General features: G+C 35.3%; 1 protein-coding gene across 15 annotated transcripts in view; it reads left to right on the top strand.

Annotated features, from left to right (window-relative positions):
- Window positions 1-16,250, top strand: part of LOC137233656 (collagen alpha-1(XV) chain-like) — a 1,316,768-nt gene that overhangs the window by 336,218 nt on the left and 964,300 nt on the right. For all 15 annotated transcript variants that reach the window (XM_067756874.1, XM_067756865.1, XM_067756879.1 and 12 more), the window contains one exon: window positions 9,976-10,151. In XM_067756874.1, coding sequence (XP_067612975.1) covers window positions 9,976-10,151 — 176 coding nt within the window. The remainder of the gene's footprint in view (window positions 1-9,975; window positions 10,152-16,250) is intronic.

The following is a 16,250-nucleotide window of genomic DNA, read 5'->3' on the forward strand; positions in this document are numbered from 1 at the left end:
AAATCGAGGTTGGAGTATGCGGTATTTGTTTGGAGACCTTTTCATGCAGTTTATATCAAGCGGTTGGAGTCTGTTCAGGGAGCTTTTAAGCGCTTTGCATTGCGGTCGATGAACTTTGTAGACCCTGTACCATCATATCACTCTCGCTGTTTATTGATAAATTTTATGTCACTAGACTCCAGGCGAATTCTGTTGTCAATATACGTTGTCATTGATATCGTTTCGGGCTCAATTGACTGTTCTTACCTCCTCATGAAAATTCGTTTTAATGTACCCTGTCGTATCCTTCGTTGTAACGAGTTGTTTTATATGAGTGTTGCTAGAACGGTTTATGCAATGAATGGTCCCCTTAGGAGGACACTTTCTCAATTTAATGCTTATTCCTATTCCTTGGCGTTTGATTTTGGTTGTAGTAAATTTACATTTAAGAACCTGATAATCAGATACTTGTCATAAAGTGAACTATACTTTTTATATAAGCTATGTAAAATTGAAGTTTTGTATATTAACAGTCATTAATTAACAGTCTATAATAATCTATAATTATTCTTTGTTGATTAAATAAATAAATAAATAAAATAATTTGTTTAAAGAACGCCATTGATTTGTTCTCAAACGCCATATTTTAGAATTAAATTAAATAACGCCGAAAGACTAAAATGATTGGACCATAAGTGTGGCTTCAGATCTGGTAGATCTATTATCGACCGAATCTTCACGATGAGCAAGTTCCTGGAGAAGACTCACGATAAGATAATCGACACTCGGCATCTTTTTGTCGACTTCAAAGCAGCCCTTGACAGCGAGAAAAGAAGTTGGCTGTATGCCACGTTAAGTTACTTGCAAAGTTAATAAGGCTGTGCCAAATGACATTGCGCAACACCGCCAACTACGTAAGGATTGGAAAGGACCTCTCCGCGCTGTTCGAAACCAAAGGACGCTTCAGAAAAGGTGACTCCCTCTCATTTAGTTTCTTTAACATAATGCTAGAGAAGATAGTTCTGGCCGCAGAAGTAAAACGTGATGGTACAATCTTCTATAAGAGCGTACAATTACCGGCGTATGCTGATGATATTGATATTATTGGCCTAAGCAATTACGCTGTGAGTTCGGCCTGCTCTGGATTAGATAAAGAAACAAACAAAGTGGGTATTGTGGTAAATTAGAACGAAGACAAAGTACTTGCTGTGATCGAAGATAAAATTAGCGCATTTGCAACCACCAAACTGTGGATGGGTATAAGTTGGAGACTGTGAAGGATTCCGTTCAGTTGGCGACCAGCATTAACAGATAAAAAAAATTACGGTTTTGCAACCAAACCGAGAAGAACTCTTGCCAACAAATGCTACTTTGAACTAGGTAGTCAATTGAAAAGTAAAGTTCTCTCTGGACAAACAAAAACCATGCTCTACATGTCACTTATTATACCTGCCCTGGCTCGAAGTCATGGATGATGTCGAGAGAAGATGAGATGGCTTTTGGAGTGAAAAGTTCTCCGGAAGATTCATGGTTCTGTCCGTGATGCCGACGGCGAGTATCGAAGTTGGTATAATAATGAGATGATAGATAAGATATGACGATAGTGCAGCGAATAGAAACCCAAAGACTTCGCTGGCTAATTCACGTTGTGCGGATGGGGCAAAAAGTATTTCAGTCGGCACCGCAGCTTGTAGGGAAGAATCCCCACTGAGTTGAAAGAGGCAGGTGGAATAAGATCTCTCTTGGTGTTCCCAGTTGGCGTCAGCTCTCGCAACACAGGATTTGCTGGCGTGACTTGTTTCTAAATGGCTAAAATCGATTGTGCGGTTAAGCGCCAAAAGTAGATGATGAGCTCCCATTTAAGAAAGTAAGCGTTGTTCTTGTAAAGCTTAGATTTGCTCAAATCCTTCGTTTATACAAATGTCCTGCACAAAAGTAGCCTTGTTGGCAGTTCATCAGGGATTTGCCTTTACAACAATACAAATGTGCATGAAGTTAATGACAGAGAATGTAAATATATGTACATATGTATATACCTATTTGTTGTACTTTTGTACAAGTAAGTTTGTTATTTTCAAGCTTCCGAAACCACTTTCAAGCAATTACAATGAGTGGCATTTTTAATTTATGCCGCCATTACATTTCACTAATAGTAGCAGTAAATTTACGTCAATATGACATCAGTACATCCTTAGTAACACAACAATAATACAACTATAAAACAATATGCAAAATATTTACAACAAACAATGCTCATGGAAGCCCTGAGCATTGAATGACATCAATGAAGAGCATCAAAGTGTTAGTGGCAAAATTTGGAACAGTTCGTTTGGGCAGTAGAATGCATGCTGTTGCAGTGAATGAGCAGCGGTCACACGTACTAAGCGGGTATATGTGTAGAACGATATATCTTTCCTTAAAACAATGTCATTTAGTTGCATGTTGTGGTCCATGAACGCGCTCATGTATTGACGCCTTTGACCACACATCACATCAACGTCGCTGTCATTAACATCAAAATTGAAATTTCGCGTCAATGTCAATCGATTCAAAAGGTGCAACAAAAAAAAAACTGATTGGCTGCACATTTGCATTTATGTGGTCAGTAAATTAATTTTAGGAAGATTTTTTTTTTTATCTATGCGGGGTCCTTAGGGATTAGCCAGTTCAACGCAGGTTTTTTTACTTTGTTAAATTTATGTGCGGGTAATTTAAGCTTTCACATGATTTTCACATATAATTAAACACTTCACTAATTCGTATTAAAATCCTTTTTTTATTTCCTTTATATTAGATCGGTTGAATGTTTTTCCATATTTTAAATACAAATTTTGCAATCGATTTTTAAGTAGCTTCTCATCGAGCTACAAACCTGAAACTTCACATATGGGTTAAGACAATGATACAATGCAACAAAAGGGGAAAAAGATCCGTTAGGTGGCGCACGGATCGAAATAATTAGATGAAAACTTAAACCGGCTTTTAGTTACCTTCTCGACGAGCTACAGACTTGAAATTTCAAACTTAATTCAGCGGCCAATGACAGTATAAAACGTTAAACAAAAAGTTTCGCTAGGGAGAGCACGGATCGAGATATTCACAAGAATTGTACGGAACTGAGGGAATCTTGCGTTCAATTAATATACTGTGTTGAGCTTGCATAGTTCACAAAGTGCAAGGGTGTAAGATGGATAAAGAAGTGGTGAATATACGATCTGCACTTTTCGCCAAAGGCCAGGCTTCCATAGCATTGAGCTGAGTAAAATCGTTGAATGATCTTCGTATAGAAGAGCTTGATTGTGCCAAACTAATGGGGAAAAAAAATTTTTTTTAAGCATTTCATTTATATAAATGGAGAAAAATCAGAAAAATGTGTCCTTATATGAAGACATATTCTTTCTGAAGTTTGATTTTAAAATTTTGACTTAGAAACTGTAAAAACATTTATGAAAAAATAAAAATATAAACGTGGAGCGCAATAAATTGACCATATATTGATAAGTTGACTCCTTTTATGCCAACTTTCCAATCCAAGTGATGTGCGCTCCACTTTTATATTTTTATCTCTCATAATATTTTTTCAATTTCTGTATCTAAATTTTAAAATCAAAGTTCAGCAAGAATATGCCGTTGCGTAATGACACATTTTTCGCTGAATTCCATTTCATTTATATAAAGGAAGTGCTTAAAATTTTTTTATTTTCTTTTTATTTGTAATTCAATAACAATATTTATATTTAATATGTATGCCAAAATAGGCTTCTTATTGTTACACTCCCTTCAGATTTATTGACTTCAACTCACTATCGTTTGCATATTTCCTTTTCCCATTTAACTAATTGATACACGAGCATTTGCTTAACTTCGACTTCCTGCCTTCCAAGTCTTTTTGTTAGCCAATACCTTTACCATAATTATACATATTTTGTGGTTACCATGGCTTTAAGCTGTATGACAGAGTCATATTTGCGGTTCGTCTGGGCTTAAATTTAAATAACCACATAAGTTATATATTTGCATAAATAATATTCAATTTATGTGGGAACTATTTTTGGTTTGTGTACCTCACAACGTATTACTGTATGTATGCATACAAATTGAGACTGAAAAAAACCGCTTATTTCGTTAGTTTTTTATCAATGCACAAATTGTTCTTTCTTTATAGAATGTAGCGTTAGAGGCTATAATTGCTTCTGACTCGTCGCTAAAATTGGTAGAACTGAGAAAACTAAAGAAACACCGAAATATGTTTGCAGGATGGAAAGAGATAGCAAGAGTATCAGATTTTATGTATCGAAGCGATTCGGGATTTTTCCCGACCAAGGACTGTCCTTTCGGTGTAACCCCATTTAATTTGACTGCTATAACAACAACAACATAGCAAGGGTATTGATAAATACTGGGGTGTTGTTAAAAATACAAGTGTCTAGTAGTTTGATATAGATGGCTTCCAAAAATTTGCTCGGGCCCCATGAAGCAACATTTCTGATAAATTTGACATTTCTCAACACGTTATTTTTTTGTGTTGGGTAGAGTATAGATACAAATTTGAGAACTCTCAGGTTTATGGCGTGACATGATCAGCTCAAATGGCCACAAAGTCAATTGAAATTATGACCATATAAAATGGTCACAACAGCAAATTTGCAATGGTCACAAGGTCAAGATATTGACACTAGAATCATTCTGCTTTTCGAAAGTGGTGAAAACCACTTTTTTTAAGTGTTCACAAGCTCAATTACTTTGATTAACACCCCACCTCTTAATATATTAATAACTTCGAGTAACAGTTACATTTTATTATTTTCAGTATATTTTTATTCAGACGAATACGCCGGTACTTTTCCTATATTTTGGTTCGATTTTAGTGAAGAATCGGATGAAAACTTGTCCAATTTGGTCTTCGCTGAGATAAGAACTTACTCACCTAAAAGTTTGGAGAAAATATTAAACAAAGAATCGCTCGACTTTTGAGATTAAAACAGGCAATGAATTGTACCGACATAGTATCGAAATGATGCTGAAGTCTTCGAAGCAATACTTAAAATAATCCCGATGAAATCCTGGAATGGTTTCGAATTATTTTCGAAATAATTTTGAATAAATTCTGAAACTAGTTCCGAAGTGGCCTGAAACTGTTCCATATTGATTCTGAAATAGTTTCCAAATGATTCGGAAAATAATCCAGAAATGATCCTGAAATCGCGCAGAATTGCTTCATTTGCGTACACTTCAGAAAATCTAAAACTCACTAAAAAATATATTTAAGTTCTAATTTATGGAGAATATTTCTAGTGTAGAGAAGTGTCATACTAATTTTTTTTAATTATTGCATGTATTCTCCGAAAACATTGAAACTGTTTCATACTCTAAAACGGCAAATGACCAATCCGCCTCAATAAATGTGTACTTAAATGCAGGTGCAAATTTGCATTCCCTGGCGAACACACACACGTGTCCTTTTATGTCGCAAAAAGTGAGTTTGTATTACATTTTTGTAAAGTCAATATAGATTCACAGCTCGTGCACAGTTTTCACCCCTCAAATGCCATAGCAGACCAATGAAATTCAAGTAGATGCCGGAAAGCCATTTGGTGTGCTCGTAATATTTGTGGTTTAGCAGGCAACAAATCAATGTGTGTTGTTGTTGTAATTATTGATATTTATGTTCCTATTACAAAGATATATGTATTTTTTTAACATGCAGGGAGACACAAAGTAAGTCCATAAAGTACTAGTTTGTTTTTAGAATTTTTTCGGTGAGATTGAACAACTCCGAAAAATTTATAAATTTTTAACAACCTCAAATCAAAAATTTTAGATTTCAATTTGACAAGCTTAAATAATTTGCGATAACTTAAAAGCCTTGGCTCGGCCGACATGAAAAGGAATGTTCATTTCTTACAAAGTTTTCGAGATCACTACTTAAGCAGGGCGATACGTAGTGAGTGTAATGCCAGCATTTTCCTTCACAAGCACTTTTACCAGCCCCTATTGGTTCATTCTCCAGGAAAGGGTTGGGCATTCCATTTAATTTCTCTCAAATCATAGTTACTTTACCAGAAACAAATAATCCATGGCTTTGAGTAAAGAAGTTCGTTGGCTTTTTACCGGTAACAACCGATATCGACAAGTTATTCATTTATTATCGATATCGAGATTATCATTGAGTTATCGGTCGATTTCCGCTGAGTTATGGGCTTCTTGTTGGTTTCTTTTGGGCTTGTTGTGCTGTTATTGAAGTGTAATCGGTATCGATAACAAATCACTAACACCCCAATAACTAACTGATAAAACTACGATAAGAAATCCATAACTTTTAGATATCAAATCGATAACACCTTGATAACAAACGGATAAATTTTCGATAATTATTTAATGTTTTTCCTACAAAAAGCCTATAACTTGGTAAATAAGGCATATCGATAATTTTTTCGTAATAAATAAGAAAGAAAGATAAGAAATCGTTAACTTCTTGATAATAGATGGAAAAAATTTCTATAACAAAACGATTTTTTTTCGACAACGGTCCGATAGCTGGTCGAAAACAAATTGGTAACTCATAGATATTTTTTTGTTATCGATAGCAATTTTTTAATATACCGCTAACAAATCTATAACTCTTCTATGCCTCATCGATAACACACCTATAAAAACGCCCACAACCAGTCCAAAATAAAATGATAAACCTTTGATAAAAAACGATAGCAAGCCTTGCTTTGTCCCAATTTGGTATCTGATTTAGTCATACATACATATGTATGTATGTTCCCACATAAAGCGTCATTAGAGTGTTTTGAGCATCGATTTCATAGGAAACCGATGAGAAATCGTAATTTTTCGATAATAAATCGATTACTGTTCGTTTATAAATCGATAACTTTTCGATGGACTTTCATTAACTTTGCACTGAAAAATCGATGACTTTGTGATAACATATCGATATATTTTCTATAAATAATCCATAGATTTTCCAAAATAACTTTTCGATAAGATATCGACCATTTTTTGATTAAAAATTGATAAGATTTTGATAAAAAATCGATAAATTTTTGATATAAAACCGATAAATCGTCTATAAAAAATCGGTAGCACATTGATAACCTTTTTTTATCGAAAGCAAGTTTAAAACAATTTAATAAAAAATCGATAATTCGTCAATAGAAAAAGGATAAAAAAAATATTCCAAGGACCAGTTCTGCTTCGTGTTCATACCAGTTGTAAAATAATTTACAACAAGGTCGTTTTCCTGTAGAATCTACAGCATGAAACACACACATCCCTGATACACACACACACATACACGTGTTTGACATAAATCGTCTGTAGGTTGAAACACAAATATGGACAGTTTCAAATAACAACCAACTGGCCACGAAATGCTTGCTAAACAACAACAACAACAGCAATAATTAAAACAACAATACAAACAATTACAAAGCAATTGTAAGCGCGATTGAAAGAGTTCGAATATGCTCTCGTATATATGTTTGTATGTATGCATAAATCCCTATACATATTTTGGGCTACCATAAAGCTGAAGTCAATTTGCAACACCACAAACCTGCAGTCCACTACAAGCAGGCCATGCCACACGGGCTTCACATATTGCTGCTTTTGCTTGTTAACGATATACGAAATGTATTCCCAAAATCCGAAAGGACTAAATGGACTTAGCAACTTGAAATTGCAATTTCGATTAGCGATAAATCAATGAAGTGCGAGGGAACAAAGGTGTGTATTGGAAATTTACACTTTGCAATATAAAACAGGGTTGGTTGATATTCTTGCTAAATTTCTTTTGTGGCATCATTTTTTTGTACATGGCGCCAATTGTAATTGTGTACTTTATATGCCAAATGCGTTATGGACAATTAATTGCGATCGCCAATTGCAATTTTGTACTACCGAGCATCTCAATATTTATAATTTACTACACATATATATACCCAGCAGTTTTTAGTACTTTATAGTCTAGATACAGAAAAACGTCGATATATATATATTCATTTGAGAGCAAAAAACTGCACATAGCCGCGGTGTTGGATTTGTGGATGGAATAATACTTCGCCGCCAAACAATGTCGTTTATGGCTGCGAAGAGATCCGCATAAAGGTGAAGCTTTTCTATATAACATCAATCTGTCCGAGCGCCAATCAAAAACGCGGCCAACTTGAATAAGGGCTTGTCTATAAGAAGCTAGTAAAGCCATATTATGACTTCTCACCACACGATATCAACATCATCGTTGGTGATAGGGCGGGCAAGGAAGTGTTTTTTAATGCTGTAATCGGATAATGCTAACTTAACAATGTAAGACCTACCAACGGCTTACATCTGGTTGACTTTGCCGCATCGTGAAATATGGCAATCCGCAGAACATACACCAAGGTACTTGGCCATCTCCTGTTCAAGAACATGAAAACAAGTCCATCACGTCGTTATTGGTGGCAGACATATCAGCAGTGTGCTGGATATGCACATACTACGGCGTCCAAATATTTACTTCAGACTATTACATTGTGGACAGCCAAGATACACAGAGGAAAGTTTGCCGTTGAGTGGCTGCTTGATATACAAAAAGCCGATGATTACTACACACTGTTTCCATAACTGCCAATTGGGAGCAATTTTTGGTTTACCGATTTAACTAAGGACCGATTTAATTACCTCACCATGGGATTCCAGAGAGCCTTGAAAACCCCTAGCACGGTGATGAATGTTGCGCATCCTCGGTAGAGAATGGCCCTACCTACAAGACCACGCTAAATAAGAATGCAGCAAGGCATGGTGAAGGGAAGCGTTATTGTGAGTCTCAAGGGGTTGTCTGGCACACACCCTTTTATATACCGAAATTCCATTTATTTAGCAGGTGGTGTTCTGGAGATCCAAATTTTCTCAGAGAAAGATGGGGTGGGAAGAAATAGAAGGGTCTCGTGATAGTAACGCAAGTATGCGACAAAAGACCATCCACAATGATAAAACTACCCAAAACCTTCGTTGAATCTCTTTATCGTCGGAGTACGATGAACTGCTGGCTAATTGGAAAATTCTTATAGAAAATGCGATTTATGACGGAACCCACGACGTGCCTGGTTTTTGTGAGTGAAATAAAAAAACGTCGGAAATTAAAAACTCAAAAATCAACTGTTTTTTCAAAAGACAATGGTTATTTCCAGTGCGAAACAAACCCCTAAAATTACAAATGTTAATTTGAGATCGAAATAAAAAACTCAAAAAATAACTTTTCTTCACCGAGCGAAGCAAACCCCTTAAAAAATAACTGTTTTATTCAATACCGGTACAAATTCCTGCAGGATAAGACCAGCATGATAATTTTCGAGAGAAATAAATAAGTTCAAGTATAACTGTTAATTTTCGAACGAAATAAAAAACTCAAGGAGTAATTATTATTTTTGGAATTAAATAAACTGGTAAAAAAACTGTAATTTTCCGAGCAAAATTAAAAAACTCATAAAATATCTGTTATTTTTCGAGCGAAAAAAAATCTAATAGGAAAAATAAAACTGTGAGAAGGCCATTTTTTCTAAAAAAAAAAAAAAAACGTATAAGTAGCAGAGGAAGAGGGAGGCCTACACTGAGTTGGAAGAAAAAGGCAAAAGCAGTCGTGATCTCGCTTATGTTCTATAGCTGAGTATAAAATGTTTAGTTTCACCCGCACTTAGATTTCTCTAATTGAAGGTTTGAAGTTCATATAATGGCTGTATCAATCAATCTATTCACGCTCGCTTGAAAGAGTTGTGTATGCGTGAAATTTACTAGCTCTGCAAAGTTAACGTTGTTATGATACCTAAATATGCAAGGATATGTACGTATGATTGTATGAATGTCAGTAAATGTATATGTATGTATAAGCTTTTATGCATGCAATGACATGTTTGTATTGGCTGTTCTTTTATGGCGACTTTTATATCAATTTTTACGGCTGAAATTTATGACAATAACAACAATTTTATTTTCAATTCTATTTTGCAGCGCCAGCATTTTTAAAAATAACAATAAGTACAGTAGTAAACAAACACAAATAAAGCAGAACAACTACAGTATTGGGCGCAAAATGTTAACCATATTTGCATTACTAATTTATATTGTCGGCTTTATACCGTCGTCAGTTGTGGGTATTGATGGGCTTCAAGGTCAATCTATAAAAGGTAAGTTGAAACAAAATTTGTGTTAAATTGATCACATTTAACTTGAAAAATACGAAATTTTTTCAGAGATATTGTAGAAGTATTTTGAGTATGCAGTTATATTGTCCGTTCAATTTTAGGCCAACAGATTGAATGTTTTTAGATTTTCTTCGAAAAAGGTGTATCCAATACTCTTAATATAAAGAAAAATCTCAAAGAAATTTGTCAAAATCTATTTGAATTTAAAGAGACTTCAGTCACACTTTTCGAGCCTAAAGTTGATTTAGCTGTAATACTGCATACTTAATAGGTTCCCAGTGGGAAATATGGTAATGAATTAGTCCTTTATATCATTATATAATGCACACAAAAGTTAAATTTTCAAATAAGTAACAAAAGCATATATTATGAATTCCATTTTAAGTAATTATACTCAGTTGAGCAGAGCTCACAGAGTATATTAAGTTTGATTGGATAACGGCTGGTTGTACATATATAAAGGAATCGAGATAGATATAGACTTCCATATATCAAAATAATCAGGATCGAAAAAAAATTTGATTGAGCCATGTCCGTCCGTCCGTCCGTCCGTTAACACGATAACTTGAGTAAATTTTGAGGTATCTTGATGAAATTTGGTATGTAGGTTCCTGAGCACTCATCTCAGATCGCTATTTAAAATGAACGATATCGGACTATAACCACGCCCACTTTTTCGATATCGAAAATTTCGAAAAACCGAAAAAGTGCGATAATTCATTACAAAAGACCGATAAAGCGACGAAACTTGGTAGATGAGTTGAACTTATGACGCAAAATAGAAAATTAGTTAAATTTTGGACAATGGGCGTGGCACCGCCCACTTTTAAAAGAAGGTAATTTAAAATTTTGCAAGCTGTAATTTGGCAGTCGTTGAAGATATCATGATGAAATTTGGCACGAACGTTACTCTTATTACCATATGTACGCTTAATAAAAATTAGCAAAATCGGAGAAGGACCACGCCCACTTAAAAAAAAAAATTTTTTTAAAGTAAAATTTTAACAAAAAATGTAATATCTTTACAGTATATAAGTAAATTATGTCAAGATTCAACTCCAGTAATGATATGGTGCAACAAAATACAAAAATAAAAGAAAATTTAAAAATGGGCGTGGCTCCGCCCTTTTTCATTTAATTTGTCTAGGATACTTTTAACGCCATAAGTCGAACAAAAATTAACCAATCCTTTTGAAATTTGGTAGGGGCATAGATTTTATGGCGTTAACTGTTTTCTGTGAAAATGGGTGAAATCGGTTGATGTCACGCCCAGTTTTTATACACAGTCGTCCGTCTGTCCTTCCGCATGGCCGTTAACACGATAACTTGAGCAAAAATCGATATATCTTTACTAAACTCAGTTCACGTACTTATCTGAACTCACTTTATCTTGGTATGAACGAAATCCGACTATGACCACGCCCACTTTTTCGATATCGAAAATTACGAAAAATGAAAAAAATGCCATAATTCTATACCAAATACGAAAAAAGGGATGAAATATGTTAAGGTAATTGGATTGTTTTATTGACGCGAAATATAACTTTAGAAAAAACTTTATAAAATGGTTGTGACACCTACCATATTAAGTAGAAGAAAATGAAAAAGTTCTGCAGGGCGAAATAAAAAACCCTTAAAATCTTGGCAGGTATTACATATATAAATAAATTAGCGGTATCCAACAAATGACGTTCTGGGTCACCCTGGTCCACATTTTGGTCGATATTTGGAAAACGCCTTCACATATACAACTACCACCACTCCCTTTTAAAACTCTCATTAATACCTTTAATTTGATACCCATATCGTACAAACTCATTCTAGAGTCACCCCTGGTCCACCTTTATGGCGATATTTCGAAAAGGCGAAGACCTATAGAATAAAGCCCACTCCCTTTTAAAAATACTCATTAACACCTTTCATTTGATACCCATATCGTACAAACAAAATCTAGAGTCACCCCTGGTCCAGAAAGGCCCACTCCCTCTTAAAATACTCATTAACTCCTTTCGTTTGATACCCATATTGCACAAACGAATTCTAGAGTCACCCCTGGCTCATCTTTATGGCGATATCTCGAAACGGCGTCCACCTATGGAACTAAGGATTAATCCCTTTTAAAATACTCATTAACACCTTTCATTTGATACCCATATCGTACAAACGCATTCTAGAGTCACACCTGGTCCATCTTTATGGCGATATCTCGAAAAGGCGTCCACCTATAGAACTAAGGCTCACTCCCTCTTAAAATACTCATTAACTCCTTTCGTTTGATACACATATTGCACAAACGAATTCTAGAGTCACCCCTGGTCCACCTTTATGGCGATATCTCGAAAAGGGGTCCACCTATAGAACTAAGCCCCACGGCCTTTTAAAATAATCATTAACACCTTTTATTTGATACCCATATCATACAAACAAATTGTAAAGTCACCCCTGGTCCACCTTTATGGCGATATCTCGAAAAGGCGAACACTTATAAAACGAAGGCCAACTCCCTTTTAAAAATACTCATTAACACCTTTCATTTGATACCCATATCGTACAAACAAAGTCTAGAGTCACCCCTGGTCCACCTTTATTGCGATACCTCGAAAATGCGTCCACCTATAGAACTAAGGCCCACTCCCTTTTAAAATACTCATTAACTCCTTTCGTTTGATACCCATATTGCACAAACGAATTCTAGAGTCACCCCTGGCCCACCTTTATGGCGATATCTCGAAACGGCGTCCACCTATAGAAATAAGGCTCACTCCCTTTTAAAATACTCACTAACACCTTTCGTTTGATGCCCATATTGTGCAAACAAATTCTAGGGTCACCCCTGGTCCACCTTTATGGCGATATCTCGAAACGGCGTCCACCTATGGAACTAAGGATTACTCCCTTTTAAAATGCTCATTAACACCTTTCATTTGATACCCATATCGTACAAACGCATTCTAGAGTCACCCCTGGTCCATCTTTACGGCGATATCTCGAAAAGGCGTCCATCTATAGAATTTAGGTCCACGCCCTTTTAAAATACTCATTAATACCTTTCATTTGATACCCATATCGTACAAACGCATTCTAGAGTCAACCCTGATCCACCTTTATGGCTATATCCCTAAATGGCGTCCACCTATAGAACTATGGCCCACTCCCTCATAAAATACTCTTTAATGCCTTTCATTTGATACACATGTCATACAAACACATTCCAGGGTTTCCCTCGGTTCATTTTCCTACATGGTTATTTTCCCTTATATTGTCACCATAATTCTCAACTGAGTATGTAATGTTCGGTTACACCCGAACTTAACCTTCCTTACTTGTTATAGATGCATTTACTGATTACATCTTAATCAAAATTCAAATGTTTTTAAAATATTACTAAGTTTATACATTATTTTTTCTTAGTATGTAGTAATCTGAAATATAATATATTTAAAATGCATTCAAATCTGCAATTACAAAGTAAAGTAGAATTTAATACGAGTATGTACATAAAACGGGATATCTTAGCAGTTATCGATATGCTACTATCTGTAATAGCAAATACACATCTTCTTGCGCATTTCAATTTGTGCTTTATCAATTTGTGTTCGCAGTCAAGTCCTCTGAAATTTATAATAAATTATTTGACGCAAAAACTCATATGCGTAGACTAGTGAAATTAGAACGTGATAGCGTTTGCAACTTGCGGCAAGCTGAAGGGAACGCTAGCGCTCAAGCTGATTTTCCAAGTATTAGGGATGAGATACCGGTAGGTATAACCGATGAGATGCCGGTAGGTATAATCGATGAGATGCCGGAGTGTAGCAATAAAATACCGATAGCATAAAAAATAGGAAATAAAAATCGTGATTGTTTAGCGTCCTATTAAATGTTACCTTTTTATTTGCTGGCTCTAGGTCATATAAATAACAAGAAAGGAAGGCTAAGTTCGGGTGTAACCGAACATTACATACTCAGTTGAGAGCTGTGGAGACAAAGTAAGGGAAAATCACCATGTTGTAAAAAGAACCTAGGGTAACCCTGGAATGTGTTTGTATGACATGTGTATCAAATGGAAGGTATTAAAGAGTATTTTAAGAGGAAGTGGGCCATAGTTCTATAGATGGACGCCATTTAAGGATATCGCCATAAAGGTGGACCAGGCCTGACTCTAGAATTTGTTTGTACGATATGAGTATCAAATGAAAGGTGTTAATGAGTATTTTAAGAGGGAGTGGGCCTTAGTTATATATGTGGACGCCTTTTCGAGATATCGCCATAAAGGTGGACCAGGGGTAACTCTAGAATTTGTTTGTACTATATGGGTATCAAATGAAAGGTATTAATTAGTATTTTAAAAGGGAGTGGGCCTTAGTTCTATAGGTGGAAGCCTTTTTGGAATATAGATATAAAAGTGGACCGGGGGTGACTCTAGAATTTGTTTGTACGATATGGGTATCAAATGAAAGGTGGTTATGAGGGTTTTAAAAGGGAGTGGCCATTAGTTGTATATGTGAAGGCGTTTTCGAGATATTGACCAAAATGTAGACCAGGGTGATCCAGAACATCATCTGTCGAGTACCGCTAATTTATTTATATATATAATACCACGAACAGTATTCCTTCCAAGAATCCAAAGGCTTTTGATTTCGCCCTGCAAAACTTTTTAATTTTCTTCTACTTAATATGGTAGGTGTCACACCCATTTTAGCAAGTTTTTTTCTAAAGTTATATTTTGTGTCAATAGACCAATACAGTTACCATTTTTCATCCCTTTTTTCGTATTTGGTATATAATTATGGCATTTTTTTCATTTTTCGTAATTTTCGATATCGAAAAAGTGGGCGTGGTCATAGTCGGATTTCGGCAATTTTTTACACCAATACAAAGTGAGCTCAGATAAGTACGAGAACTGAGTTTAGTAAAGATATATCGATTTTTGCTCAAGCTATCGTGTTAAGGGCCATGCGGAAGGACAGACGGACGACTGTGTATAAAAACTGGGCGTGGCTTCAACAGATTTCGCCCTTTTTCACAGAAAAAAGGTTATCGTCCTAAAATCTAAGCTTCTACCAAATTTCACAAGGATTGGTAAATTTTTGTTCGACTTATGGCATTAAAAGTAACCTAGACAAATTAAATGAAAAAGGGCGGAGCAACGCCCATTTTGAAATTTTCTTTTGTTTTTGTATTTTGTTGCAACATATCATTACTGGAGTTGAATGTTGACATAATTTACTTATATACTGTAAAGATATTAACCTTTCTTTTAAAATTTGAATTAAACAAATTTTTTTTAAAAAGTGGGCGTGGTCGTTCTCCGATTTTACTAATTTTTATTAAGCAGACATATAGTGATAAGAGTAACGTTCCTGCCAAATTGCATCATGATATCATCAACGACTGCCAAATTACAGCTTGCAAAACTTCTAAATTACCTTCTTTTAAAAGTGGGCGGTGCCACGCCCATTGTCCAAAATTTTACTAGTTTTCTATTCTGCGTCACAAGTTCAACTCACCTACCAAGTTTCATCGCTTAATCCGTATTTGGTAATGAATTATCACACTTTTTGATTTTTCGAAATTTTCGATATCGAAAAAGTGGGCGTGGTTATTGTCCGATATCGTTCATTTTAAATAGCGATCTGAGATGAGTACCCAGGAACCTACATACCAAATTTCATCAAGATACCTCAAAATTTACTCAAGTTATCGTGTTAACGGACAGACGGACGGACGGACATGGCTCAATCGAATTTTTTTCGATACTGATGATTTTGATATATGGAAGTCTATATCTATTTCGATTCCTTTGTACCTGTACAACCAACCGTTATCCAATCAAACTTAATATACTCTGTGAGCTCTGCTCAACTGAGTATAAAAACATATAATGTAACAAACAATATTTCTATAATTTAATCAAAACACATGATACATACATTTATTTCACATCCGTACTGTATAACGAGGAGTATTAAACCGTTTATTTTTTGTTAACAAGTGTTTGTATGCTTGAGCTGTATTATCAATATCTGTTTTGTAATTCATACGTATGTCCGTCGGTGTATTAACTATATGTAACATTTCCAA

Source organism: Eurosta solidaginis, chromosome 5, assembly GCF_040869045.1.
Source record: "Eurosta solidaginis isolate ZX-2024a chromosome 5, ASM4086904v1, whole genome shotgun sequence".
NCBI classification, from domain to species: Eukaryota; Metazoa; Arthropoda; class Insecta; order Diptera; family Tephritidae; genus Eurosta; species Eurosta solidaginis.